General features: G+C 50.0%; 8 protein-coding genes across 8 annotated transcripts; 4 read left to right on the top strand and 4 right to left on the bottom strand.

The window, feature by feature from the left end:
* Positions 1–1,020: 1,020 nt before the first annotated feature.
* agd3 (putative extracellular serine-rich protein) lies at positions 1,021–3,728 on the bottom strand (the record flags this gene model as incomplete). Its single annotated transcript, XM_056900734.1, has 2 exons — positions 1,021–1,287; positions 1,347–3,728. The coding sequence occupies 2 exons, from the start codon at positions 3,726–3,728 to the stop codon at positions 1,021–1,023; spliced, it is 2,649 nt and encodes an 882-aa protein (XP_056749402.1).
* Positions 3,729–5,604: 1,876 nt separating this feature from the next.
* gtb3 (glycosyltransferase family 4 protein) lies at positions 5,605–14,387 on the top strand (the record flags this gene model as incomplete). Its single annotated transcript, XM_056900733.1, has 3 exons — positions 5,605–5,679; positions 5,770–5,859; positions 5,928–14,387. The coding sequence occupies 3 exons, from the start codon at positions 5,605–5,607 to the stop codon at positions 14,385–14,387; spliced, it is 8,625 nt and encodes a 2,874-aa protein (XP_056749401.1).
* Positions 14,388–14,794: 407 nt separating this feature from the next.
* On the bottom strand, positions 14,795–17,679 carry dapB (dipeptidyl aminopeptidase dapB; the record flags this gene model as incomplete). Its single annotated transcript, XM_056900732.1, has 3 exons — positions 14,795–14,874; positions 14,954–15,223; positions 15,297–17,679. The coding sequence occupies 3 exons, from the start codon at positions 17,677–17,679 to the stop codon at positions 14,795–14,797; spliced, it is 2,733 nt and encodes a 910-aa protein (XP_056749400.1).
* Positions 17,680–18,644: 965 nt separating this feature from the next.
* On the bottom strand, positions 18,645–20,575 carry N7537_009677 (chaperonin-containing T-complex subunit CCT4; the record flags this gene model as incomplete). Its single annotated transcript, XM_056900731.1, has 7 exons — positions 18,645–19,499; positions 19,557–20,129; positions 20,184–20,213; positions 20,264–20,293; positions 20,350–20,372; positions 20,423–20,474; positions 20,528–20,575. The coding sequence occupies 7 exons, from the start codon at positions 20,573–20,575 to the stop codon at positions 18,645–18,647; spliced, it is 1,611 nt and encodes a 536-aa protein (XP_056749399.1).
* Positions 20,576–20,900: 325 nt separating this feature from the next.
* On the top strand, positions 20,901–22,404 carry rpt1 (proteasome regulatory particle base subunit RPT1; the record flags this gene model as incomplete). The annotated part of the gene is made up of 4 exons (XM_056900730.1): positions 20,901–20,995; positions 21,068–21,182; positions 21,241–21,470; positions 21,525–22,404. 4 exons carry the CDS (start codon positions 20,901–20,903, stop codon positions 22,402–22,404), a joined length of 1,320 nt encoding a protein of 439 aa, XP_056749398.1.
* A 556-nt stretch (positions 22,405–22,960) lies between these two features.
* Positions 22,961–25,622, top strand: N7537_009675 (succinate dehydrogenase [ubiquinone] flavoprotein subunit). Its single transcript, XM_056900729.1, has 6 exons — positions 22,961–23,116; positions 23,188–23,242; positions 23,305–23,378; positions 23,437–23,600; positions 23,657–25,045; positions 25,100–25,622. The coding sequence occupies exons 1-6, from the start codon at positions 23,075–23,077 to the stop codon at positions 25,317–25,319; spliced, it is 1,944 nt and encodes a 647-aa protein (XP_056749397.1). The 5' UTR covers positions 22,961–23,074; the 3' UTR covers positions 25,320–25,622.
* Positions 25,623–26,121: 499 nt separating this feature from the next.
* Positions 26,122–26,667, bottom strand: N7537_009674 (uncharacterized protein; the record flags this gene model as incomplete). The annotated part of the gene is made up of 1 exon (XM_056900728.1): positions 26,122–26,667. The coding sequence occupies one exon, from the start codon at positions 26,665–26,667 to the stop codon at positions 26,122–26,124; it is 546 nt and encodes a 181-aa protein (XP_056749396.1).
* A 127-nt stretch (positions 26,668–26,794) lies between these two features.
* N7537_009673 (uncharacterized protein) lies at positions 26,795–27,783 on the top strand (the record flags this gene model as incomplete). Its single annotated transcript, XM_056900727.1, has 2 exons — positions 26,795–26,834; positions 26,900–27,783. The coding sequence occupies 2 exons, from the start codon at positions 26,795–26,797 to the stop codon at positions 27,781–27,783; spliced, it is 924 nt and encodes a 307-aa protein (XP_056749395.1).
* Between the last annotated feature and the right edge of the window lie 217 nt (positions 27,784–28,000).

The raw sequence follows: 28,000 nt of genomic DNA, 5'->3' as shown, positions 1-28,000 counted from the left end.
GACTCGACTGGGTACCGAGTACGGAGTAGTTTCATGCAGTAGCTACATGAAACCCCCGTCGTATACATCCCTCCCCGCTGTACGGAGTAGGTCTGGAACCAGATATCCGAACTATATTAGATTGCCCTATGTACCATGCAGGTGGACTATATAGGAATATGTGTGTACCTGTATCTCAGACATTTATAGCAGGCAATACTTTCATTTGCGCTACATCCACCGGCCCCCGGATTCTGAGACACAATGTTATTTTCCAATTCCCTTAGCTCAACATCCATTACCCGGATGACGGTCATCGGTTGGGCAGGATGAATAGGGTGGTTATGGGTTAAGGTGTTGTGTTGAGAGAGAAGTTAAACCTTAAGCTTGCTGCCAAGGCTGTTCTTCTATTTTTGGCCTTCTCTGTATGGGGTAGACGGGATTGACTTGCTAGTGTTTGGTTTTGCCACGAGTGGATGGCTTGGTTTCATCGGTGGAGATAAAAAAAAAAAAACAGGTTTCTGCTTTTGGTTACGTGACTCGGTGTACAAAATGTGTGGGAAGAATTTTCCATGCGCCTGATCAGTTGGACAACGGCGTCCCTTGGGTCGTACAACATTGTCGACGTTGTCACCTCGGACCTGCAGCGCGAAATTGCTGACACTACCACTCTACCAGACCGCCAGATGACATATCCGAGGGTAATATCGAGAATAGGCTTCTCCTCTTTTTTTTTTTTAAGTCACGACGCTGTTTATTACTTCATACAGACTGAGCCTTGAGTATGAAACCATTCGGAAAGAATCATTGTATATTATCGTATAATTATACTTGAAATTTCCAGGGGTTAGAAAACACAGGTAATTCAATATTCGTATCAACAGAAAAGCAGGGGTTCCGTTTCCTTCTCATATACATAAACCATTATTGACATCTAAAAGAGATATCCACAAGATAATATGAAAGCGATGGGTGATCAACAAAATCCAATAGGCATATCAACCTGCCAAATGAAGGCAAGTCAATCATCTTTACAATCTCTCAAAAGGAAATGGGGGTGGAAAGAGTGAATGTGACAGGGGAGCCAGAGAGCTTGACCCAGACGGTCAGGGGGTCAGCACCGAACTGTTCAGTGGCGAAGCCCTGAGTGCTGGTAGGGGCAACAGGGAAGGTCACCGGGATAGGGTCAGTGCAGGTATTGCCAGTGGCAGACACAGTGACGGCAGTGATCTTCTTATTGCTAGTGGCGTATCTCAGAGAGTAGCCGCACTTGTCGCGGTTGAAACGGGCAAGGAAGGAAGCGGACATCTATGAGGAGTCAGTGTATGAACGAGAGATTGCAGCGTGTTGGATGGGGTCTATCTTGCCTCCTGGTGGGTGAGTGTGATGATGGGCCATTCAGCCAGGCGGACGAACTCCTGAACCTGGGTTTCCACCCAAGCCTGCATAATGGAGTACTTTTCGGACACACCGTTAATGGTGATCGGGTCAACATCAATGTTGCGGAGGTTGGCCTGGTGGAACATATAACCGTCGTGGAAGAGGCCGAAGAGGTGACGCATGGTCTCACCCTTCTCGATGTTTAGGAGGTCCTGGAAGGTACCGGAACCAGCAGAGGTGGCAATCCATTCCGCAACAGTACAGGCAGGAGTGTCGCAGTTATAGTAGATACGAGAGGCCCATCGAGGGTTGACCTGCATCCCGGCGAAACCATTGGCGGCAACAGTTGTGAAGAGAGGCCACATATCATTCTCTTTGTTCAGCAGGGCAGGGCGAGTGTTGTCGCCAACACAGTTCGTGATGCCGTTCTCCCACCAGGCACGAAGGGCATCGCCATTGTGCAGACCAGTGATGGCAGGAGGAATGATACCGTTGGAAGTGAACTTGGTGGCCTTGTCGATACCGACAGCCTTAAGCCAAGCCTGGTTGAAGCTGATCTCCTTGTAGACGTCGCTGTAGGTGGCATTGTCTTGCTCCTCGTGGGTGAAGGTGTGGGAAATGTGGCCAAACTTGTTGAGGTTGCTTTCGGTGGTCCACCAGGCTAGGAGTTCATCCATGGCAGTGCAAGTAGCAGTCCAGTCGTAAGTAGTGGGGACAGCGGGCCACAGGTCAGTGCCAGTTCCGAGAGGCTTAATCCACTCGAGAGGAGTGTCAGCAGGCGATTCATATTCGATAGCAGCTCCGCAAGTATTCCAGCCAGAATCTGAGGTATCGGAAGAGTTTTCGATGTTTCCGTTACCATTGTGGCCAACTTCGACGAAGTAAGAACTACCGGCGGGCATCTTGGCGTTGATCTCATCAGTCCAGCTGGCAATTTTGCTCATATCCTGGGCGCGAATACGGAAGTTTTTACCAGCGGGCGAGTAGATTTCAGTCTCGAGGAACATATCATCAATCTGGGTGTTCAGGTTGACACGGCGGTATCCGGCGTACAGACCGCGGGTGATCCAGGTGATCCATGCGTGCTGCATGTAGCTGGAAGTAGAACTCCAAACGGTATCGAAACTAAGGAAGAAGACCATCTGCTGACGACCATCGAAGTCGTTAATCACACCAGCGACACTCTCAGTGGTAAAGCCTGTGGTGGGCGCAAACGAGGCAATCTGCTTGGTAGAGGTGGTGTTGCTGATAGTCGCAGGGTAATGCCACAGACCACTGGTGCTGACACCAGCGCCAGTCTTCAGGCCAGATGTGGGGAAATCACTAATATCGGTGAATGAAACAAGTTGCTCAACGCCATTGTTGCAGCATCCGCCGATAGCAGATGTACCAAATTTGGGACCTGGGTAGACATCGTACTGGACCATACGAACACCATATTCAAGCTGGTAAGCGTAAAGCTGGTTCCACTGATCGGTGGTCAGGGCACTCTGGAAGCCCAGGGTACCACCATACTCATAGCTGACTTCAGATGCAACTACAATACCTCCGAAGTTTCCTCCAGCGGTGCCATTGAGGTCAGGAAGAGTGACACCAGCGGAGGGAACAATCAGAGTGGTGAATGGGATACCGTATCCATTGAGGCCAGAGCTGGCCACACCTGCAGAGGCAGCATCTCTGGCAATGACCAGAATATCAGCTGCAACAGCCGCGTGGTTCAGCGGGGTGGCAGAGGCAGAAGCCGAGACCGAGATGGCGGTGGACGACATGCTAGGAGTAGTCATCGATGCACTTGTGGAAACAGGTGCAGACGAAATAGCTGATGAAGAAATGAGTGACGAAGATGTGGCACTCGAAACACGGGAAGAGGAAGCCTGGGTGCTGGAAACAGCGGAAGCAGATGAGCTAACCGAAGAACTTCCGGAATGCGAGACAGCAGAGGTAGAAGCGGAGCCCGATGAGACAGACGACGACCCACTCTGGGTAGGGGTGCTAGAAAAATCGGATGAGATAGTGACGATAACTGAACCTGAAGCAGACTCTGACGGGATTGGGCCCGACGAGGTGAAAGTAACAAATGTGGATACTGTAGAAGTGCTCGGTACAACTGTGCTAGGCGAACTTCCAGTAAGGGTAGAGGGCAGAGACACAGAGACAGAGACAGAGGGGGTCAACGAGTGTGTAGAAGTAGCGAGCGTGGTTGAGCTCACTCCAACAGAACTGCTGGGAGTACTAGAAGGAGTAGAGACTGGAGGGTGATATGCAATGACAGTGGGCCTGTTCTCAGGCCAAACGCCGGGGGAAGTGTCGCATGTTATAAATGCGTAGTAGCAGCCGACCTTCAAGGCCCAGACTGGCACGGCAACCATGATATTGACCAGGTTCTCGATAGGGCAGGTCACACAGTATGCAGGTCTCGCAATACTAACGACTGACAGCTAGGAAAATGAAATAAAATACGGAGTATAATGAACGAATGGAATTAGCTTGCGTCTGTCTATCCACATGTGCATGATCGTCATTTATATACTACTTAAGTAGATAAAACATTCGTGAAGTAAGCCAAAGGTTTCAATCCAAAGCCTATCGCCTTTTGTGCCTAGTTAATTTGGGAGGTAATCTAATCTTAAAATAATAATAATAATAATAATAATAATAATAATAATAATAATAATAATATATACCGATCTCCTTGTGGCGTGGATGGTTTGGTAGCGTAAAGCGAGTTCTCATTTCTTGGGGTCTAAGATCCGGCGATTTCGAAATGGGGAGGGTAGGAGACACATTGTCTACTGCGTTGGCACCCCATGTTAGGTATGCGATTGGTCAATCAACAATTGGTCTTGGCAGGGCCAGGGGAGAAATGATTTTTGATTTTGAACATTTTGGTTAAAATTATTTAAATTAGGAAAATAGGAGGGGGAGAAGGCGATGCTAGGCAATTGAATAGACCGAGTCCCGAAGAACAATATACAAGGGCTAGAAGCTCCGACAATATATAGTAATATTCAGTGCTGAGCAACGCAAAGGTCTCTTATTGGCGACGCTCTAACGGGATCAGGTACAGTTCGAACGTCCGCCAGGGGAAAAAAAGACTCGTCAGATCCAAAAAAGAATTGGCGTGGGGAAAGGAAATGTCTTAGTCTAAATACCAAATACCAAATATGTATATAGAGAATACAGGGTATTTCGGATGACTCGGATACATGATACATTGTATTTATTTGGTTACAGTAAATACTGGGTAATTTTCACTTACCTGTTTATATCTCGTCTTTTATTTCGATCGTCAATCGGCTTCCCAGTTCCACACTCCATTCGTTTCATCAGTCCCTAGTCGCCAGCTTTTCCATGTATTTTCTCTTTTTTTTCTCTTGATTTAATAATTTCAATAATTATTATATTATTATTATTTTTTGCAAAAACATTGAGTTTTGTCCGTAGAATGAAATGATGCTTCTGGCCCGCGCCAAACTGCATCTTTTTTAGCTTACAAGCTAAGCAGATGAAATCCGGCATATATACATCTTGAGCAGGGGAAATACGGTGTGTTCAATGTTGATATGATGTGTTCAATGACAACAGACTTGGGGAAACAGACAGGGCTCATTGGGGTAATAATTGCCACGATATGCATCGCATGGCTTTGCTACACATGGTAGCATATCTGCTATAGAATGTGTACATATGCTTGTCCCCACCCCGTCTGTCTCATCGGTCAGCTCTGGTGCATGTGTTAGTGGCTTCTTTTAGTCTTGCATCTAACAAAACTTTACTGTGTGCTATTTTTGCCCCGTGTTTTTGAGCTCTTCAATAGACGCCCAGACACCTACCCTTTGTCCTAAACAGTCCAAAAGAGGCGAACCCACTCCATGTATACTTTTTTTCTTTTTTTCTTTTTCTCTTTTTTTTACCCCCTGACAACTAAGCAAGCAAAATCCTAGGAGGCAAAATTGTCTACTTTACTTATGCGGCTTGGAGAAGTGGATATTCACTTTAGTCCTTCCCCCACTACTCTTTTACCTTATCACCTTGTCGACACTTGAGCTCCCCTGTACTTTTCATTTTTTTTTTTTTTTTTTTCTACATCGACATCTTTGCCTTTTGCAAAACACAGGAGTCACTCGTTTAAGCATGTCACTATAGGCATTGACAGTTGAGACTCATCTCTACTTGGCAACTGGTTACCTCTTTATATTGCGCCTAGAGAGAGATATCGAGTCGAGGACTCAACATTTTGACATAATGGCAGTAGACTCACTCCCAGAGAGGCCACATCCTCTTGGCTGGGATGCCATGAAAGAAAATTGGTGGCAATTTGTATGTTGATTCTGGTCCTCTTTACAACTTGACTTTCAGTACCCTCGTTGCAGACACATAACAAGAAGATATGCTGACCATTTCCTCTAGGTATTCATTGGAGTTTTGCTATTCACAGTCACTACTGGCTCCTTATCAATAATATATTCTGGAGTAAAGAGACTTATCAAATACTACAAGGTATGATATAGCGGCCACCCACAAGCTTTGTGCCTCTGGTTTGGATGTTAATTCTAGCCGATTTTTAGTTGAGACCGCCACCTGACAATTTGCCTTTGAATGTATCCAAACGGCTCACCGAATTAGCCAACCGAGAACTCAACTTGATTGACAGACGTCCCCACAAGGGAAAGCCCACGAGCTTCGGAGTCTATCTGGGAAGCTTCGAAAACCCACCTACTGTCTCACAAGAAAGACTTTTGAAAGAATGGGATGTGTTGGTTGTGGATCCTTCCCAGGCAGGGGTCGCCAAAGCTATTTCTAGACACGAGCGCAGCCAAGTGTTAGGACGTGTTGATTTGGGGAAGGTCCTTCCTCCAAAAGCGTCTGCCTTGGCTGTCATCGAAAAGATCGAAGAATTGCTCGCAAGCGGATTTCATGATACCGCATTTTCTGGTGTTCTCCTCGCCAATTGGGAAGATGTACTCCGTCCTACCGCTCGAGGAAAGCTTATCGAGGCCATCAGCAGCCTCGGCCTGGCAGTCTATCTCGAGTCGGAGCCACCACATTTCTTGAAGGATCGAAAGGCCGTGCAGAGCAGTGCTGTGGCAGGCTTGGTCATCCGAAACGCTAGCATTATGCCTCAAGGCGAAAAGCGGGATTATTTCCAAATGGTCGAACTACAAGCAACAATCAAGGCCTTCGTTTCTGAGTCTTGCATGAGAGACTTTGTAGTAATGGCCTGGGAAACCGTCGACGATAATATCACTGTTCCCAATGCCATAGTCCGCAGATCTATCCAATGGTGCGGCTTTTACAGCGCAATTACCTGGGTTGGCTCCAAAGCTGCTCTTCACGATGCAGATCTTAATGTCACGACTCTCGAACCTCTTCCTGCGTTTGGTTGGTTGAAGGAAGCAGAGATGATGAAAGCCCACGATACCTGGCGGGCTAATCTGAACATATTGCCTTCCCCGGATAGTAAGGCTGGCTGGGACATTCTCAAGCCACTTTTCCCTGCTCTTGATGCGCTACTAAATTCATCGGAATACAACTCCAAGGCTCCGGATAGCCCGACTGCTCGATTGCGTGACCCTCCGGAATGGGTTGCACAGGTCAAGTCACAGGGCAGTCCTCTCTCCATTTCCATGTCAGGAATGGCCTACAATTCACTTGGTTGCTTCCCTCTCGGTTCAGACTCGACTCCACTGGCATTTGCAGAAATTGTCCAATCTCAACAACGTCTCAAGTCTCTCAACCTTCTTCATCCTGTCCCGACAGCCAAAATCCAAAGCATTGGACTCCTTCTGCGTCAATTCTATGATTCTCTAGATCTCTCCGAAGATGACAATCATTTGGCTAGCACAATTAAGGAACTTGCAAACTGGGCATCCAATGATCTGTTGCACGTGAATCTTTGTCTCGACTCTGGTCTGCGCAAGAGTTCTGATTTCCGTTTTTGGGCCGTTTTTGAGATGGACCATGAGGGTATTGAGATCTATGTGTCCAAGAATGCTCAAGGCTTGGCCGGAACTATTCTTCACACCTTCCTATCAGCGAAGGGATTTTCCCGGCATGTTTGCTTCGAGGCTGAGGCGACCTTCGCTACCTGGTCTCAAGATGTTTCCCATGATACCGGCCTCCCCCGGCGACTGATCCAAGATATCGATGTCCTCAGCCCTGAAGAGCGCCTCCTTCTCTTGCAGCACCTCTCTCTCACCGATTCTCATAGCGAGCTATCTGAAGTCATCTGCACTTACATTCGCAAGCAACTAGTAGATGCCCCGTCTTTTGCTCAGTTGAAAGCGCTGAACACGGTTGGGTATCTCGAGAAATCTACATCTGCCGAGGATCTGATCAGGTCTCGTATCAACTGGTACATGGATCAAGGTTGCAAATACCCGTCTCTTGATGTCTGTCTTGAACTTTTCCATCAGGCAGACAGTGTACTCTCCAATATTTTGAGGTACCGCCGCGAGGATGACCTTGCCGCCATTACTAGTGGTCTCTGTGCGCTTCTTCAAGGTGGTTCCGTTGATGCATATGTGGATATGATGGCTCTTTCACTTTTCTGTGCCGCAAGACAGGGAGCCTTCGATGAGATTTACGCAGAGGTGACAGATCGGAATCCTCTATTTAACAACCATACCGATCAGGCTGCCGCCTTCGCAGAGTCATTTGCCCTTGGATCGCGTTGTGAAGCTTACTTCGACGTGGCTCCCAGTGTTTTCGGAAAGTTGCTATCGGACCGGTTCAGAGTTTACTATGGAGACCATCAGCCGCCGAACTGGGTGAACGGTGCTCCGGAGCTTGCTACATCCTTCGCCGGAGCTCAGATTGATGTCAACCCCGATGAGCAGCGTAAGACTATGCCTGGATACCAACGATTCACATTCTTGAGTGTCTTCGCCATTCCTGCTTTGATTGATATCATCCTGCTTACTATGGTTGGCCGCGGACTCTATCTCTCTGCCGCCATGTCTCATGATGAACAGGACAGTGCAACTATGGCGCTGATGATCTCTCTGCTGCTTTCCGGTGCAATTGGTACCTGGATTGCGTGTGGTGGCCCTTATTACCTCATTTCAATGGCATTCGCAGCAGCTAATATGTTCGTTCTCATTCGCCTGATCGCTGGTATTGCCTTCACTGTGGCTGGTGGCTTGATCGGTTTTGTTGCCATTTCAAGTGTTCGAGGCCCTCGGGCTGGTATCATCTTCTACCTCTACCTGATCGCTCTGACAATTTACTTCTCAACCTTCGCCTCGCTTGCGAGCTTCAGTTACCCCGGCTCGACCTTTTTGTCTGGCCGCAAGCCAATCATTATGTGCATTCCGATCCTCTTCTTGGCGCCGATCATCACAGCCTGGAGTGGCCACGACTCGGCTGTCTATCTCGCCATTATCTATGTCTTTATTGGTGTGCTTTTGCTCTCCCTTCGTTCGGTAACCTCCAAATGGGTCACTTGGTACCAATCTGTGCGGCGCACCGATGATACCGAAATCCGTAAGTGGTATATTACTGCCTATGGAAATGATGATGAGAAGGTGTTCGCGAATATGAGTGACCCGGCTGCCCTCAAACTAGCGAGAGAAGCCCTATCAAAAGACGTCTTGGCTGAGACAAAGCGCGGCATGTTCTCAAAAGCATCCAAAGATAAAATGGTCGTTGAGCTTGCCCAGGATTGGGAGTCAACCAATTTCCTTCTCGACTGGTACTGTCGCCATGCAGACGTGCCGAGGCCGATTCCATTCAGTTCTGGTTGGAACATCCAAACTAAGGTGGCACTTGACACCCTGCGCAACTCCCAGAAAGGTATACGTCTGCACAATGCATTCGTTCACTGGCGTCAATCGAGCAAAGAGATAGGATGTGGTGTTCTCTATTTTGTGATTGCGCTTCTCGACAAATGGGCACAACTGCTGAGTGGCGACCGTATTCTTGGCCTCACTAGTACGGTGAATGATGCTAATCGAATGGCCGTTGGCTTCGCCCTTGCCTACTATTTGATCGGAGCCGTGCTCATTGATACCAAAGCCCAGGAGCTCCATGATGCTCTTGGTAGCAATGCACCCTTTTCTGTCAGATCTGCAAAGGACATTCGGCTCGCACAGAAACAAGAGGTGCAACTCCGGCGAAAGGTATACTGGCGAGTCCTTTTCAGATTTCTCTTGTGGCATGTCTGGAGTCTTGCCCTTGCCACTGCTCTCATTTGGACCTTCCAATCATCTATTGAAGGCATGATTGTTTTCTTCTCATACGTTCTGGCATACACTGGTTTAATCTGGTACCAGTACACGAAGATCTTCACAGGGCCCAATGCGTTGAAGCCTCTCCTCATTGGTATCTGTATCGGATTGCCGGTCGGTATCGCGCTCAAAGTCTCCATGCCGCGTTTCCTGTACTCGCAAATTATTGGACTCGGGTCTGCCACCTGGACCGTTGCCATCCTCTCGATCTGGAATGCCAAAATGGGTATGCCAAACAAAGTGGACTCTCCAGTGGAACTTGGCCGCACCTTCCATGCGTTTACAACACCCTGGTCTGACCCCGAATGGTCCCAGCAAGAGCTTCAGACCTACTTCGAAAGCTATTCACTACTTCCTTCTGATTCCCGATTCAAGCTCAATCCTGGTGTCCATCCTGGTGTCGAAATCAAGAGTGCCATGATGTCTTTCAAAGAAGAAATCAGGATTGAAGAAGCGTTTCCCGGCTCCAAGAATATTGTGAGCACCGCGATCACATCGTGGGAGAAAGGTGACATTGCCATTGAGCTTGTCTCTTCTGGATCTCTCGGTCCTGGTATTCGAGCTCTCAGCTGCAGTACCGGAAACCAGTTGAAGTTGGCCATCACCGTGGGAGGGCTCCTAGACGAGCGTCTCGATATCAGCGCAAACTGTCAGATCATTGCTGAAACATTGGTCCATGCTGTCACAGAACTTATGATGGGCGTTCCTCATGAATACGCATCATTGGCAGGATCGATTGTCTCCGGTGGAGTAACTCACACACTGGCTCGACAGCTTCGTGAGGAGTCCAACACAACTACGGTCATACGCTGGGCTAAGAAAGAGCTTCTTCGGCAGCTTTGCCTTGGTTTTGAGGCCGATCTCCATTGGGACAAGCTGCCAACCGAAGTTCGGGATGTGCTGCTGAAGCGTTGCTTGGGTCAACAATGCAGCCTCTCCAATAGCCAACGCCAGTGGCTCCAGCAAAACCTCTGCACATTCGATACTGATGATCTTGATATCCATGTTGCCCGTTGCAACCTTGGAGCAGCCACTGCAATTAGCGTTCTCGACTATGCTCACTGGGGAACTGGAGAAGCTGCTCTTTCCAAAGAACCCGAGACTTCGAAGTACATCTCCTACATACCTCAGAAGCTCCCGATTGCATTGTCATTAGTTCGACCACCAGCTAGCTATATTTACCACAAGCTGGGAGCAGTGGTCAAATTTTTTGTGGTGGCTTTGGTCGCAGATCCAGAATTCCAGAGAGAGTTCAACCACGTCACTCAGACCCTTCCGACCGTTTTCCGTGTGCCAATCGTATTCTTATTCAATATGGTCTGGGTTTATTCTAAGATAGTTCAAGACTTGGGCTTGTCATTCTTTCTCTTCCATGGTCGCAAGAACGTGAAGCGGCTATGGGAAGAGACTAAGGGCATGACTATCCATATCAAAAAGACCCGGGTCATTATCCAGAGTCTGGACGGCACCTTTACAGCCTTCAGGCACCACGAGGTTGATGGCGGTTTCAAGATCTACCACTACGCTGGTGAGCATAAGACCGAGCCCAAGGAGGTCAAATCCCTGAAGTACGTCAGTACCTATTCAGGTGAAATGTTGCTTCTGGTCAAGCAGGAATTCAAGGACGGCAAAGTGATCAACGAATACCATTACGACTACCGAGTTCCGACTAAGAAGGGCTTCAAGCTTAGCAAATCCTCAAATCGCATTCCACTAGGACGACGTTGCGTGTCAGGAGCAAACCATTTGCAAAGCGTCCAGTACAACCGCAAGGGTCTGATAGAATCGGGTTCCTACATGAAGGATGGCAATCTTATTCGCTTCAAGTACCACTATCGCAAGAACCCTCGTTTCGGTGATGAGTTGCTGCGAGCTGAGTTCGTCTTATCCCACATTAGCTGCACAGTGTCTTGGTGTGCGCCTCCGCGTCGCCACTCCGAGAAGATTGAGCGCTGGATCCCTCACTCAAAGGTCACCGAGGCCAGCTTTGTCCAGGGTGCCGACGTCTATGAAAGTCGTTGGCTGTATGATCACAAGTTCCACCCCACCATCTTCACTACTATCAACGGACAGAAGATGCAGACTCCGCCCATGATTGAGCACGATTATCTGGGTGTACTGTCCAAGCCGAAGTATACCAGCTTTGTGCATGATAACCCATTGGTCTACTGCGACAGTCTCCAGTCAAATCTTCTTACCCGAACATTAGGCCTCACGAAAAAGCGGTTTGTGGTGTCAACTTCTCGGGCTCGCTCCTTGATGTGGAAGGCATGGAAAGACCGTGTTGATTTCGATGCAATTATTGTGCGCTGGATGGACGATCGCATTCTTCGCAGGGATAAGGTTCTTGCCCCTTACTGGCGTAGCCGTGACTGGGGCAATCTTGGATCTGCGAAGAAGTACGTGGATCTCCGCGCTGATGCGATCATGGCAAGTGCAGATCTGGACGACAACATTTCCAGCTGGACCCCTCTCGCTGTTAAGCTCACCGATCTGCTCAACTTTGGCCCTGGGGGTGATGCTGTTGCTAACACCCGCTCCAAGAACTTTGGCACCGATACCGACAAGACGCTCCATATCATGGCGGCAGACAACGGTACCTGGCCCAATGAAGGTGGTGGTGTTTCTGCCTGTCGACGAGATATGATCAACTCTCTGCGAACCATCAAATGGCACATGATTTGCGAGTCTGCGAACGACTTTGGTGTCCCCAAGCATCAAACCGAACAGAATATCCAGTCCCTCAAGCTCATCCCCCTTTGGGGTATGGACTTCCTCACTCCAACTCACGGTTTGTTCCACAACAAGCTGGATGCTGAGGTTGATAATGTTACGTCGGCGAGCGAGTTCGACATCAAGATGAACTTCATTCCGATTTTGACGGCTCTGGTTAAGGGTGCCCGTGCAGTTCATCTCTCAAAGTCTGATATCCACCAGGCGACTCGTGCACTTGTGAACTTGAACACATACTTCCAAGAGTCCCGTCATTGGACTCAGGTGTGGAACAGCGAGATAGTGAAGCAGAGTTGGCGTGATTTGTGGCTCACCCAGGAAATGTCAAACACCATCCCGTCATCCCAGTGGTTCGACACCGAGCTTCCTACCCTGGCATCCCTCGATGTCGCCCTGGAGCTCTGGTACCGCTATCTCTTCATCTTCTCAATCCCGGTTCCTGAAAAGATCCCTTCAACCTTCCAAGCCTCGCATCACAGCGTCAGTGCCTCTTACGGTGTTGTATGCAAGATCAAGCGCAACTGTACCTTGCAGATTTGGGACCACGCTATCAGTTGGCGTGAAACTAATCTCTGTCTGTCATCTGCTCTGTGCAAGCTCTCGCCATTTGTTCGAAACGCGCTTCTTGGATTGATGCGAATTACCTCTGTCTTGACTCTTCATCACGCAGATATCATCCTTCCCTGTGCAGATTTCTTCAACCCCGGTTGGGAGGTGGAGATTGGTACCTGCCAGGGCACAATTGAGCACCGAAACACTTTCCGCCGAAAGATCGATCCTGTCGTCAACGGTATCACTGACATGCAGAAATTCTCTCCAGTCAAGGAAATCAAATCTGAGCGTCCGACTGTGACCATGTTGTCCCACGTTTGGTATGCCAAGGACATCAAGACTGCTCTTCTTGCTGCAGATATCATCATCAACCAGTGGAAGTTCGATGAGTATCATCTGGACATCTATGGTGCCATTGACAAGGCCCCGACTTACTCTACCGAGTGTCAAGAGATTATCGCATCAAAGGGTCTTCGTGGCAGAGTCACACTCCGTGGAACTGCCGACCCCATGAAGGTCCTAGAGAACACATGGCTTTTCCTAAACTCATCTCTGTCTGAAGGTCTCCCTCTCGCCCTAGGAGAGGCTGCTCTAACTGGAGCCCCCGTCGTCTGCACAGATGTCGGAGCTTCCCTCCGAGTACTCAGCGATCCAGATGACTTCTCCCGCTTCAGTGCCGTCGTCGCACCAAACGACGCCCTCGCCCTAGCAAAGGCCCAAATCGGCATGCTTGCCATGCTTGGTGAATGGAGCAAGCACAGCGACGACACATCGCCCGCACCAGTCCTAACATCCTCCCCAACACCTGAGGAGGTAGCAGCCATCACCCGTCGTATGTATGAGAAGAAAGAACACCGTCGCAAACTCGGCATGATGACCCGCAAGATTGTTCAGAAGTCCTTCAGTGGCGACCGATACCTCCGCGAGCACGAGCAGATGTTGTGGATTGGCAAGTCCGCCAAGATGATGGCTAGCCGCGCAGCTGGCGATCCGATCGAGCCAGCCGACGTGGCAGCCGCCATCGAGACTGGCATCGATGAAGAGATCATCACCATCCCGCGCGGCGCGGTGCACTCCTGGCGCTCTTCTGCCCAGTCCGGTATCTCCACGAACTACAGTTCTGGGTCCCTGGTACCCGGTCGCAGCGGCTACCACCGTTCCATGTCTGATGTCTCGGCTATGAGCATGAGCATGAGCAATGTCTCCACGGATGCCGAGTCCTTCGCTCGTCTGCCTGTCTTTGCGCCAAGGCCGACCGCGTTGGCCAACGGCAGCTCCTCAGGTAATAGGTCACCTGCGTGGACCTTCAACCATCAGTTGTCTCCGCTGAGTGCCCGTCCTCAAACCCACTCTCGTCCCCAGTCCTACTCGCGCTCCGTCTCAACTGCCGGTCGGGAACAGCTACGTGGCTTGCAGCGTGAAGACTTCCTTCCGTACCGAAATTCTGATATCAGTGTCGCGAACAGAGATGACTTCATTCGGGCTGGCGGGCTTTCTCCTAGTCAATCGTCTTGATTTGGGTTTTATACGCCCATCCTCCTTACTACTCCCTAATTGCACATATTGCTCTCCTGCACATTTTTCTCGCTGCATTTTGCTCTTACTTGCATTATTCGGTGTCTGACTTGGTTTGTTTTAAAAGTCCTCTGTTGGTATGTTTTTCCTGATATCTTTATACCAGTTTTGTTGTTTTGACATGTCGAGAAATTGTGGCATACATAAGCGAATACAGCCTTTTTATCGTATGTTCTTAGCATTAATCATGACAATATATTGAATTATAATATGCATCTATTGTTCCTTGGGGCTATATATATCTAGCAGAATATAATCTACCCAATGTAGATAATTCCAAAACAAATGTGTTTACCCCGGAAAGCAAAAAAAAAAGCACAAGTCGATCAACAACGCGAGAGCCTGCATCACGTCGACTCTTGTGGTTTCGGACTAGTGGTCCGATGCCATTCACCGTTGAACGCATTGATGAGCCAGTTTGAGAGACCTTGATTCTTAATTAGTCGTGTCCTTTTCAACTTTGGGAAGCCATGGAATGAATGGAAGCGCGTCAGGAATCAGCTTACGTTCATAAACAAGCGCATGCGCCATGTGGAATTGTATACTATGATCCGAGTCGGGGAAGACCTGCATGTCGTAATTGTCGATGTTCTTCAAATCCAGCTTGTCAATCAACACAAGGGTATTTTGGAGGTGAACATTGTCGTCGGCAACACCGTGCATGATCAAAAACCGAACACTGTGGCCTAGGGCCATAACATCACTGATAGAAGCATTTGCATAACCTGAGGGGTTGTGCTCGGGTGTATGCATATAACGCTCTGTATAGATAGAGTCTATGAAGAAGTAGAATGTTAGTACGTGCATGTGGGAGAGCAAACGGAACGGTGGTAATTTGAATGAGCTTACCATAGAACCTCCAATCAGTGACGGGTGCCACGGCCATGCCATATTGGAATGTCTCGCCTGCATCTTGTTCAAGGACCTTCAGGGTCATGTAGCCACCGTAGCTCCAGCCCCAAATTGCCATGCGGTTTTCATCTACGTAACTCTTGCTAGCCCAGATCTTGGCCGTCTCAATCTGATCGAGAGCTTCGTAGTGGCCGATATTACCGCGAACAACGCATCGGGCTTCTCTCCCGATGAACCCGGTTCCCCGACCATCCACAGTGACAACAATATACCCCAGGCTCGAGGCGACATAGGTCTGGAAGTCAATTGTGAACTTTCGGTCGACCGTTTGCGATCCTGGTCCACCATATAGGAAGAAAAGTACAGGGTATTTCTTTGCAGGGTCGAAGTTTGGAGGGCGGCGCTCCAGAACTTGGAGCGTGTAACCATCAATGGTTACATTGGAGTACACCTCTGTTGGTAGAGCGAAATCTTCCACCATCTTGGCTAGTTCAACATTCTCCTCGATGAGGTTTAGGAAGTCAATTTCGTCTCCTTGGGTGCTTATCACAGCCTGCCACGGTACTGCTGGGCCTTTATAGCTGAGTAAACCATAGCCGGCTCCATGAGAAAATGAAACATCGAAAAATCCGGGCGCAGACACGTCCGTCAGAGGTCGAAGATCAGATCCATCCAACTTGACCGAGTATACGTGGCGCTGAGTTGGAGCTTCCTTTGTGGCAACAAAGTATACCAGACCCTTCTTCAGGTCAACAGCGGATGGTGCCTTGACCACTTCCCAGTTGCCCCTGGTCAACATCACAGGCTCTGGGTTATCGAAAGGTGTGAAATAAGCCAAGTGATCATAACCTTCATAAATAACGGTGTCAATATAACCATCGTGTGGGCGACCATTTTCGGGGTCAGCGGGAATAACCCGAGTCGACTGTGAAGGTTCAACCCAGCCACCGTCCAGAGCTGCGATATCATCAGACCGCACCAGCTTACCAGTTCGGGCCTTTGTGTCCATAACAAAAATCTTCACAACATCGCTTTCGCGGTTAGTCTCTCGGATCAAAACCTTGCCCTCGGATGCCCAGACAATCTCGATGATAATTCTTTCAGCGTCAACAAAGTCCTCCGGCATCTCAAATGAGAAAACTTCGTTTTTCTCGACATCATAGAACTGCAAGCTGACAATCGGATTCGGGCTGCCTGGTTTCGGGTACTTGATCTGCCTGACTTCAGGGTAATTTTCAAGTCCGGGCGGTGGCTCTTTGCCAGATGGCCGTGATAGGAAGTATTGAATAGGGTATTCAGGAACTGCTGACTCGTTTGTTCGAAGGAATGCGACAAACTTCCCGTCATCAGACCACCAGGTGCCGGTGTTGCCTGCAAACACTTCTTCCTCGTACACCCAGTCTGGAACACCATAGAAGAGGTTCTCGTCGCCATCCTTGGTGACGGGGGTGACCTCCAAAGACGCTAGCTTACGCAAATATAGATTGTTCTCACGAACAAACACAACTGCATCAGAGGTTGGCGACCAAGTTGCAAGCTGTACACGTCCACTCAGGTTCCCAGGATCGAGCGGCTCGGCCTTCTGCGTCGCCACATCGAAAATCCAATATTTCCCAAAATACGAGTGTCTCCAATTGGATTGAATGTCAGTCATGATCAAAACCTTGTTCATATCAGGACTTGGCCACGTCTTGGCCGGTAGCATGGCCTCTCCCTTAAACCAGATGTACGCCTTCTTCATCAACACTCTGGTGTCGAGATTATCGACGCCATCCTTACTACTGCGGATGTCTTTCACCCGCAAAAAAGCGTCTTGTCTCTCGCCCTGCTCAACCAGAAGACCATCCTCGCCGTCCGGGCCTGCAATCCAGGAGATCGCATGGGACCTCGGAGACCAGGTGCCACTCAAGACTTGCTCGAGTGTTACTGGTTTCCCGTGGCTCTTACCACCGGGAGCCGAGTCTGGTTCATGGATCTCCACGGTTGGTTCATGGATCTCCGCGGTTGATGCAGACGAGACTGCCGCGATATCGGGTCGTTTCTGTGTGAGGAACAGTACGAAGGCAAGCACCCAGCCACCGACGCAGAGCAACACCAGTAACCAGACAATCCGGTGCAGGCGACTGGACGAGCCTGCCTTCTTTCCGTTTGATATAAGAGGTTCGTCTGACCCGTTTTCCCCTTCGTCTTCAATGTCCCGGTATCTGTCCCCATCCGCTTCCTCAATCGGCATTGTGTTGCCCCCCTTGTAGTTCTTCATGAATGATTCGGAGGCGATCGACAGGCCGGAGTCGGTGGATGTTTGTGAGGCGAGGGATTCCGACCGTTGTCGATTCAACGGTACGGACTCTGGGTTCCCTTCATCTTCGAACTTCCCCATGGTGGTTGTTGATCGGAGTTCGCCGCGGAGCTGACGTCCCGATCGTCACGCTATCTCTTATCGCCCGCAATTCGAGGCGGGCAAGCACCAGCAATCACACTGTCTTGATGACAGTAAGACTTTATGTGTATATATAGAGTCACCAAATTACTAAGGCAATGTATGAAAAAGCAGAGATCACTTTGTCGAGAGCTTTCGATGTTGGAGAATATTGTGAAACGGGGCGACACCCATCTCTTGGCGCGAACAAAGGGTTATTGATGTCTTTAGCTTCAAACCCATATCCTTATTCAATTCCATTTGGGGTTTTAACATCGACAGTGATTGGTTAAATTCTTAAACACTAGCTTTTTTCGTTAATGTGTACGCTGTTCATGGGATTATTGGTTGTTCATCGGGGCAATTGGTCGAAGGCTTGCTCTAACTATATTTCAAGTACACATGCAGGTGTTACATTGAGCTATACCATTCTTTTCTAAAACAATATATGGCAAACGTGCGATTTATAAATTGGATAGCCGGAAATTTTGGACAGCTTCCAGTGTTAACTCTCCATCTGGTTTCATTCTCTCAATTTGCTTGAGACTCGTGCATTTTACTAGACGCACCAACCAAGTTAGAGAGCGAAGAATGAACTAAAGAAAGGCCATTGGAAAGTGTGCACATAAGGAGGTGCAGTATCCTCTGTTATACCCTCAAAATGGGTAATCCCCTAAATAGCCCCAATATCAAAACTCCCATGTCAATATGCCATTCTCAAGCCTAAGCATACACCGATTTTCACCTTTCACATTAGGATTTGGGAAAATAGCATTATACGTCGCTCGGTTTACCATATACATTTGCACAGGAAGTGTTACAAGTCTGAGAATGATTCTATGCAGGAACGGGATATTTTTTTAATTACTCGTCGCGATCAGATCGCTTTCCATCATACAGCTCACGTTAGCGGCCGCCGAGGGCGTTTACCGCGACAGAGCAATGTCATCAATTCTCATGATCATCTTCACAGTCTCCGCAGCCAGCTCAATCGCACTGGTGCTGACCAGCAGGGGTTGGAGAATATTCTCCTCTGTGATATCATCCTTCACACCACCGCTGCGAATGCTGACACCAGCATTGTGCTGGCCCTGAGCGTGGCGGTGGCGCAGTTCAGTCACAACCTTAATGGAGTTAAGACCGGCGTTCTCGGCGAGAGTAGTGGGGATGACCTCCATAGCATCGGCAAAGGCCTTGAAGCAGATAGCCTCAGTACCAGTAAGCTCACGAGCGCGCATGGCGAGTGTGTGGGCCACTTCAATCTCGGGAGCACCGCCACCTGCGATCATGGCACGCTTCTTGACGAGGCAGCGAATGACACATAGGGCGTCGTGCAAAGATCGCTCGGCTTCATCCAAAATCAAGCTGTTGGCACCGCGGGCAACAATTGAGACGGTCTGGTTGTAAGAGGCAAGAGGAGCTTTGATACCGGTGATCTTGACGTAACGAGCACCGGAGGCCTGGACTTCCTCGACGAGGTCGGCGGTGCCGAGCTTGTCTTCGGTGAAGGAGTCGACGTTAGCGACGGGCTTGCAGCCGAGACTCTTGCACAGGAACTCGACCTCATCACGCTCAATATCCTTGATGGCGAGAATCTTGAGACGGGAAAGGAAGTGCAGGGAAAGTTCGTTCACGGCGTCACGGAGGATGGACTTCTGAATCAAAAGAACGTTACACTTAGTCTTCTGGATCTTCTTGACCATGTTGAGCATGTATTGGCGCTCCTCTTTCAGGATCTTGTCCATCTGACGGTAGTCGTTAACCACGATTTGGTTCTCCATCTAGGATCTGATTGTTAGTTTTGTTTGAATAACAACTCGAGGCACGAATAAACATACGTCTGGCTTGGGCGGGCTCAGTTGGAACTGGATCAGACCTATCCGCGCCTTCTCGATTCTTGTGGGACCACCACTGCTCTTGATCACGGGCTGGTTGAGAACCACACCATCGACCATCTCACTATCCTCGATTGTGCCGCCAACCTTCTTCACAATACGGATGTCCCGCAAATCCACATTCTCTGCAGTCTTCGGGTCACAAACCTTTAGGACCGAGTCGACGGCCATCGGGCCCAGAAGTCCGGAGTGCTGGGACACGATCTTGGACGAAAGCGAAGTAGAAGCGGCTTGGAGGAGGGTGGAACGATCGGAAAGATTGATAGGACGGGACATGTTGTGGAGGATCTCGACGGCAGCACCGGCGGCTCTTTGGAAAGACTCTGAGATGACGGTGGGGTGAAGGCCCTTGCCTAGCAACTTTTCGGCAGCGCCGAGCAGACTGCCAGCAATGACAACCACTGATGTCGTTCCATCACCGGCTTCGACATCCTGCGCCCCACTCAGGTCGACAAGCATACGGGCAGCGGGGTGCATCACGCTCATATCCTTCAACATGGTGTTTCCATCGTTGGTCTGCGGGGGTCAGTTGGGGCTCGCGATGTGTTCGAATGGAATTGGGCTGCGTACGATGATAGTCTGTCCCTTGGCCGTTTGGATCTATAGAGAGATTAACACCTTGATAGAACAAAAACCCGAGATGAACTCACCATCTTATCCATACCCCTGGGTCCCAACGACTATATTCTTGTTAGCCCCTCATCTAGGTGTTTGCAGATCGTTTGAGCCAGCGTACTGTTCGAATGGCATCGGAGACAGCTATGATATCATTAGCATGGGTGTCTTTAACACAACGAGAATATACATACCCCGAGCAGCGAGAATGTTGGAGGCCCGCACGGCCATCGGCTTCTCCTTGTCCTGCATGCAATCAGAAATCAGTGGCTCACACACATCTTTTTGAGGCCTCGCACCTTGAAGGAGTTGTTGCCGGCGGCTCCCTGTGCTACTGCGGCGGCCATTTTGAAAATTGATATTCAAAATTAACCTTAGAAAATGAGTGAAAGGAGATAGTTGAGTTGTTGTGGTGGAGGACACACAGGAAATTCTGCGAGGTTCTGGGGCGGTGATGAAGCTTGGCACCTGATTAGTGAGGCTAGCTCGACCACCGCAGCTCTGCTACATCACCGTCCTTTGCTCTCCCAATATCCAACCTATCTATCTTTTTTCAACTTGCCACTGTTCTCAAAGCACGTCGAATTTGTTCTATCTGCATATACATTTTTGATTTTATTGTTTCCTTGATCCCTCCCTTAGCTCGGCCTTGGGCTGTCAACATCTTTCATCATGCCTAGCGCCACGGGTCAGAACTGGGAGAAGTTCCAGAAGAACTACGCAGACGATGAAGAACCAGAGAAGAAGATCACACCCCTTACAGACGCGTGAGTTCCCGGCGTGTGTTGATTCAATCCACACAAAGCGCGATGGCAATAATTGACTGATGTCCATCACAGTGATATTGCAGTACTCAAGACTTACGGCGCCGCACCTTACGCGAATGCGCTGAAGAAGCTCGAGAAGGATATCAAGGACAAACAGAACAGCGTCAATGAGAAGATCGGTGTTAAGGTGATAACTTGTCCAGCTCTTTCGGCCCCTTGAACAACTGGAGCTTACGCCTTACCAGGAATCTGACACCGGTCTTGCGCCTCCACACCTTTGGGATGTTGCCGCCGACCGGCAACGCATGGCGGAGGAACAGCCGCTACAGGTCGCGAGGTGCACAAAGATTATCCAGGATGAGAAGGACTCGGACAAGAGCAAATATGTGATCAACGTCAAGCAAATTGCCAAGTTCGTTGTCAACCTAGGAGAGCGTGTTAGTCCGACAGATATCGAGGAAGGCATGAGAGTTGGGTAAGTTATCTGATGAATTATATGTTATTTCTAGGTACTAACTAGGCTTTGCAGCGTCGACCGTAATAAGTACCAGATCATGCTGCCCTTGCCGCCGAAGATCGACCCTAGCGTGACAATGATGACTGTCGAGGATAAGCCCGATGTGACCTACGGTGATGTTGGCGGATGCAAAGAACAGATCGAGAAGCTACGAGAAGTCGTTGAAATGCCCTTGCTATCACCAGAACGTTTCGTGAACCTCGGTATCGACCCACCCAAGGGTGCCTTGCTCTATGGACCCCCGGGAACCGGAAAGACCCTTTGCGCCCGTGCAGTCGCCAACCGAACGGATGCTACCTTCATTCGTGTCATTGGTAGTGAACTGGTGCAGAAGTACGTTGGTGAAGGTGCTCGGATGGTCCGTGAACTTTTCGAGATGGCCCGTACCAAGAAAGCATGCATCATTTTCTTCGATGAAATTGATGCCGTTGGTGGTGCACGTTTCGACGACGGCGCTGGTGGCGACAACGAGGTCCAGCGAACTATGCTGGAACTGATCACACAGCTGGATGGATTCGATTCTCGTGGTAACATCAAGGTCATGTTCGCTACTAACCGTCCATCCACACTTGACCCAGCCCTGATGCGTCCCGGTCGTATTGACCGTAAGATCGAATTCTCGCTGCCGGATGTCGAGGGCCGTGCCAACATTCTCCGAATCCATGCCAAGAGCATGTCCGTCGAGCGAGACATCCGTTGGGAGTTGATCTCGCGATTGTGCCCCAATGCCACAGGTGCCGAACTTCGCAGTGTTGCGACTGAGGCAGGTATGTTTGCTATTCGGGCTCGTCGCAAGGTGGCTACCGAGAAGGACTTCTTGGCCTCTGTCGAGAAGGTGATTAAGGGCAACCTCAAGTTCAACTCGACGGCGACATATATGCAGTACAACTAGAGATTCCGGCTTGCATTATGGATGGGATGTACGATCACTATTGTCTTTACGTGGGAATTTCTTCCTGGTCAATACAATATAATTTCAACCAAGTTCCCTGACTACCAATGTAGTCCAGTGTAGTCCGTCCAGGTACTTTCCTGATTGGCGAAAACATCGCTGGTCATGTGACTACACCTCGATCTAGATGTACTCTGCAACTGAAGTGTGCGACATCTAGGAATTGTATGTCATTCCACCAGTAAAAGTGGGACTAAAATCAGAAAGAATAGCCAGATACAGTGATAAGACCCCGTAATTCATCCTAGCAGCTCTCTTCAATCTCCCTGACCCTCTACCGTATCCTTCCGGTAGCTTGTGCTGGCCGGCAAAATGAATCGTGGACACGTGCCATCCAGCCAATCACGGACGGCCGGCTGCCCGAGGTTGATTTTCATTGCGCAGCCGCTGATTGGCTGGTTCGGCCCCGGTCCTCCCCGTCGGCAACTGCGAGAATGATTATGTCAGCGTGAAACCATCAACCGTGACCCGATTCCAGATGAAAGTGTTGCCCTGGAAGGAGTTCGCTATTCCACAATCTCCCCTCTTTGCTAAGCCCGTCACCGACCCTCGGTGTCCTACGATTCTTTTGGTTCATTAGGGAAACTCAATTCTCTTTTGACCCGCCATCATGAGCTCCATGACCCTGCGGAGCCTAGCTCCTGCATCCAAGGTGAGTAGCCATGCAACGATTTTCGGCCCATTCGCGATACCCGTAACATACTCATACGTCTACTTCTCCAGGTTTCCCGCGTTTTGAGGGATCAGAGACGTCTTTTCTCATCTTCAAGGCCCGCAGGTACGCATTAGAGCACTCAAATTGTCCACCCATGAATATACCACTAATTACTACTGCGCCAGCCCGGATATGGTCCAACCAGCCTTTGCGCGCTAAAGAGTCCAATGGCTACCTGACTGACAAGTACCCTATCATCGTAAGACAATGCCGCTCTCCGAATGGACAATGAGTTTGATTGGATCTGACTTGCGCAGGATCACGAGTACGATGCCCTCGTTGTCGGTGCCGGTGGTGCCGGTCTGCGCGCTGCTTTCGGTCTGGCCGAGGCTGGATTCAAGACTGCTTGTGTTTCCAAGCTGTTCCCCACGAGAAGTCACACTGTCGCTGCCCAGGGTGGTATCAACGCTGCCCTCGGAAAGTAGGTTTCCCACATAAGTACTGAAAGGTAGCGAATTGAGTCTAACTGGGTTTTAGCATGCACGAGGATGACTGGAGATGGCACATGTACGATACCGTGAAGGGTTCTGATTGGCTTGGTGACCAAGATGCCATCCACTACATGACCCGCGAGGCTCCGGCCAGTGTTCGCGAGCTTGAGGGCTACGGTTGCCCCTTCTCGCGTACCGAGGATGGACGTATTTACCAGCGTGCTTTCGGTGGTCAGTCCAAGGATTTCGGCAAGGGTGGTCAGGCTTACCGTTGCGCCGCCGCCGCCGACCGTACTGGTCACGCCCTTCTGCACACCCTCTACGGACAGTCTCTCCGCCACAACACCAACTACTTCATCGAATACTTCGCGCTCGACCTGCTGATGGAGGATGGTGAGTGCCGTGGTGTCATTGCCTACAACCAGGAAGATGGTACTCTGCACCGCTTCAAGGCCCACCACACTGTTCTTGCCACCGGTGGTTACGGACGTGCCTACTTCTCCTGTACCTCTGCCCACACTTGCACTGGTGACGGTATGGCTATGGTTGCTCGTGCTGGTCTCCCTAACCAGGATCTTGAGTTCGTCCAGTTCCACCCTACTGGTATCTACGGTGCCGGTTGCCTGATCACCGAGGGCTCCCGTGGTGAGGGTGGTTACCTGCTCAACTCCGAGGGTGAGCGTTTCATGGAGCGTTACGCTCCTACTGCCAAGGATCTTGCCTCCCGTGACGTTGTCTCCCGCTCCATGACTCTGGAGATCCGTGAGGGCCGTGGTGTCGGTCCCGAAAAGGACCACATCTACCTCCAGCTTAGCCACTTGCCCGCTGAGCTCCTCCACGAGCGTCTACCCGGTATCTCCGAGACTGCCTCGATTTTCGCCGGTGTTGATGTCACTAAGCAGCCCATCCCTGTCCTGCCCACCGTCCACTACAACATGGGCGGTATCCCCACCAAGTACACTGGTGAGGTTCTGGATGTGGATGAGAACGGCCAGGAGAAGGTTGTTCCCGGTCTGTACGCCTGCGGTGAGGCCGCATGTGTGTCTGTCCACGGTGCTAACCGCCTGGGTGCCAACTCCCTGCTTGATTTGATTGTCTTTGGTCGTGCTGTGTCTCACCGTGTTCGCGACATTGCCACCCCCGGCAAGCCCCACAAGGAGCTTTCCTCCGATGCTGGTGCTCAGTCTATCAAGGACCTCGACTTTGCCCGTACCGCCGATGGCCCTAAGTCCACTTTCGAAGTCCGCAACGCCATGCAGAAGACCATGCAGACCGATGTCAGCGTCTTCCGTACTCAGGAGAGCTTGGACGAGGGTGTCGAGAAGGTCAACAAGGTTGACCAGTTGTATGCCCAGGTCGGTACCAAGGACCGCAGCATGATCTGGAACTCCGACCTGGTGGAGACCCTTGAGCTCCGCAACCTGCTGACTTGCGCGTACGTAACCCCGAGTAAATGATTTAGGATCCCTTGCTAACATAAATCCTATAGTACCCAAACCGCTGCTTCTGCTGCCGCTCGTAAGGAGTCTCGTGGTGCCCACGCCCGCGAGGACTACCCCGACCGTGACGACGAGAACTGGATGAAGCACACTCTCTCCTGGCAGAAGAAGCCCCACGGCGAGGTCAAGCTGGGCTACCGTGCCGTTGAGGCTAACACCCTGGATGAGGCGGAGTGCAAGGCCGTCCCTCCTTTCAAGCGTACCTACTAAGCTCGCTATCTTGGAGTCGACCCGCAGAGAATACGGAGGATACCACGGAGTTGTTTCAGATTGACCCTATCGACGCCCTCTCCCAGCCTCGTGGGTTTGAGGTGGAACTAGGGCTTGTGGCGTCACAAGGCCCCGTTTCAAGGGGAAATATCTATGAAAAAGACCTTTTTTTTTGTTGACTGTGTTATTTACCATCCTGTATAGCCATATTTTTTTCTTTTATCTTAACAGGCGAAGAGTTGGTGTGCTGAGTGCTTTTACCCTCAGTTTGTCTCATATGATTGGATTTATTACTTCTTAATGTTTTTTCTGTTCCCCGTGATAGGTCCCTATTGTAGTTTTTTCCTTTGCCCCATACCGAAACTCTTTGTCTGGTTTGACTAAATATCCCCAGCCTGGCCTGTCAACAAAGAAACCCCAACACTAACCTCTTCGAGTCTCATTTCGAACCTTGGTTGATTTATGGCTGGTTTCTTGCTAACTTGCTGGATTCTGCGATCATTTATCACTAACGTATCCACAATAACTATGCCTCGTCAAAGAGCCGAAGAGCCTACTTACACGAGCCAAAGAGAAACTAACCCTATACAGGTGAAGCCTAGACATACTAGTATCTATAATTGGCATGTCATTGCCACCACCAACATATGGTCCCTCCTTTCTTTCGGGAACAGGGGCCTGCTCTTCATTCGAAAGGTAATGAATGGCTCTTGCAAGAATATCTGTCGAGGCATGACCCAGTTAACCTCTGTTGTCATTTCTGCTGGCAGATCCTCAAATCTCGTTGAAAGGACCAGACCTCTTACCTCCAGTCGTTGAAGCTTGCGTTATCCAGCATAACTGCTGTGTCTTGCGATTTGATCAAGTTATCTTCCGATTCGGTGAATGAGACTTGATCTTTGAGGATGGTGTTCGAGATGGAGACTCTCAAGTCCCTCGAGTCTATCATCCCTCGAGACTCTAGTTCTTGCACCGGGACCAAGCAGTGGTATGTCTGCACGGCAGGCAACTTTCGTGGGTGCTGCTCAAGTGATCCGTGTACGATGGGCATTTGTCCAAATGACAGCGACAATGACACACTCTCGTTGATTACAGCTGGGGCCATTGGTTTGCTGCCCAGTGTGACGCCGAGAACCACCACCACTTCCTCTACGTCCACCTCTTCGGGGTTAACTACCGTCTTGTCAACAGATCCGTCTACGACCGCATCTCCACCTTCTTCGACAACCTCCTCTATTACTTTGGAAACATCAGCAGGTTTGGAGACATCCAGCACCCCAACTGCCCCATCCTCAAACCTGGGCGCAATCATCGGCGGTGTTTTGGGGGGGATTGCGGTCTTGGTCATATGTGTCTGTCTACTTTTCTATTGTTGTCTCCGCAAGAGAGAATATGGGAAACGTGAGAAGCGTTCAACTCCTGTGTCACGGTATCCATACGGATTTATGCGGAAATAGCGAGCAAAAGCACCCGAAATGAAAGGGGCCCTATCGCCGTCAGACAGCGAAACAAATAGTGAGCACAAACACATCTAATAACTCACTAGCCAATGAGGCAAAATAACATTTCACTGATACTAGACGTTTCATTGACAATAGACTCATTGAGCGCAGTCTCCCCATTCACCGCGGATAACACACGGGGAAGCATAATTCTCACACCAGACCTAGTATTGGGGTCATCCTCAACAAGTTTTATCTCATGCTCTCCCCACAAAACGCCCCCAGTCCCGCCAACCAAGCCGCACTCAAACGAGCTCATCGCTTCAATCCCTTCCCGCCAAGGGTTCACCCCAGAGCTACCAGACACGTGCTTCCATCGCCTGCGCGCCGAACTAGCCTCCCACTCCCAGAGCGAGTTGATCAACGTACCCATGGAGCAACGACAGCGACAGCAGAACCACATCAAGTTGAGGACTAGATTGCGGGCTTGGGAATCGCCTGCCTTGGCGCCTATACCTAGTTCACGTGCAAGCTCAGCAAGAGGACCCGGCAACGGCAGCGACCTCAGCCATAGCAACAGCAATGGTAGCAGTCCTGGAAACCAAGCCGGACGGGTCATCACCGCCGAGGGAGTTGTCCTAGGCGCCAATCTGGATCGATACTCCAATGGTATAGAAATTGGAGAGTCCCAGGCCCAGGGGGAACGAGGAAGGAAGGCTGAGCGTGGTGAGACAGATCATGTTATGAGTTTTATGCAGTATGCTGGGAGACCGGATGATCGGGGCTTGGGGAACGAGCTTGTAAACACAACAAGTGGCCATACTTCCAATCTCCAGGGACGTGGGAGCAGTGCGTCCAGGTCGGGGCCTAGGCCCGCGGAGCGCAGTTTGGAAGATGATATTGCGGCTGCGGAGGGTAATGTTGACGTCCCGCCTGCTTATGAGGCGGAAGAGGGCGCCCCTGGACACGAAATCAAGTCTCCGTCTGGGAGGATGGGTATGAGCCCAAGAGGGGGGGTTTGAGGATTGAGGTTGATCTTGATTTTGGAGGGTAATGCTGGTGGTTATTTCTATGTTAGGGTTGGAGCCCCGGCTTAAGGGTTTTGATGAGATTTGAACGATGGTCTGATTGGTATGTTGAATGATATTCCGTCCTTTATTAGCACCACATAGCTTAGCCTTCTTATTCTTGGAAGATACCTAAACAAGTCAATTCATACATTCATTTTTGTCTAACCGA

The sequence above is a fragment of the Penicillium hordei genome, assembly GCF_028827395.1.
Source record: "Penicillium hordei strain IBT 12815 chromosome Unknown utg000005l_segment0_segment0, whole genome shotgun sequence".
Classification (NCBI taxonomy): Eukaryota; Fungi; Ascomycota; class Eurotiomycetes; order Eurotiales; family Aspergillaceae; genus Penicillium; species Penicillium hordei.
Note: the sequence above shows the minus strand (reverse complement) of the source record. Positions and strands in the feature narration are given on the sequence as shown.

Coding starts and splice junctions, on each gene's coding strand:
- N7537_009675 (XM_056900729.1), top strand. CDS start 23,075: ATGAGCTCCATGACCCTGCGGAGCCTAGCTCCTGCATCCAAG. Junction 23,379..23,436: donor CTGACAAGTACCCTATCATC/GTAAGACAATGC, acceptor TGACTTGCGCAG/GATCACGAGTACGATGCCCT. Junction 25,046..25,099: donor CGCAACCTGCTGACTTGCGC/GTACGTAACCCC, acceptor TAAATCCTATAG/TACCCAAACCGCTGCTTCTG.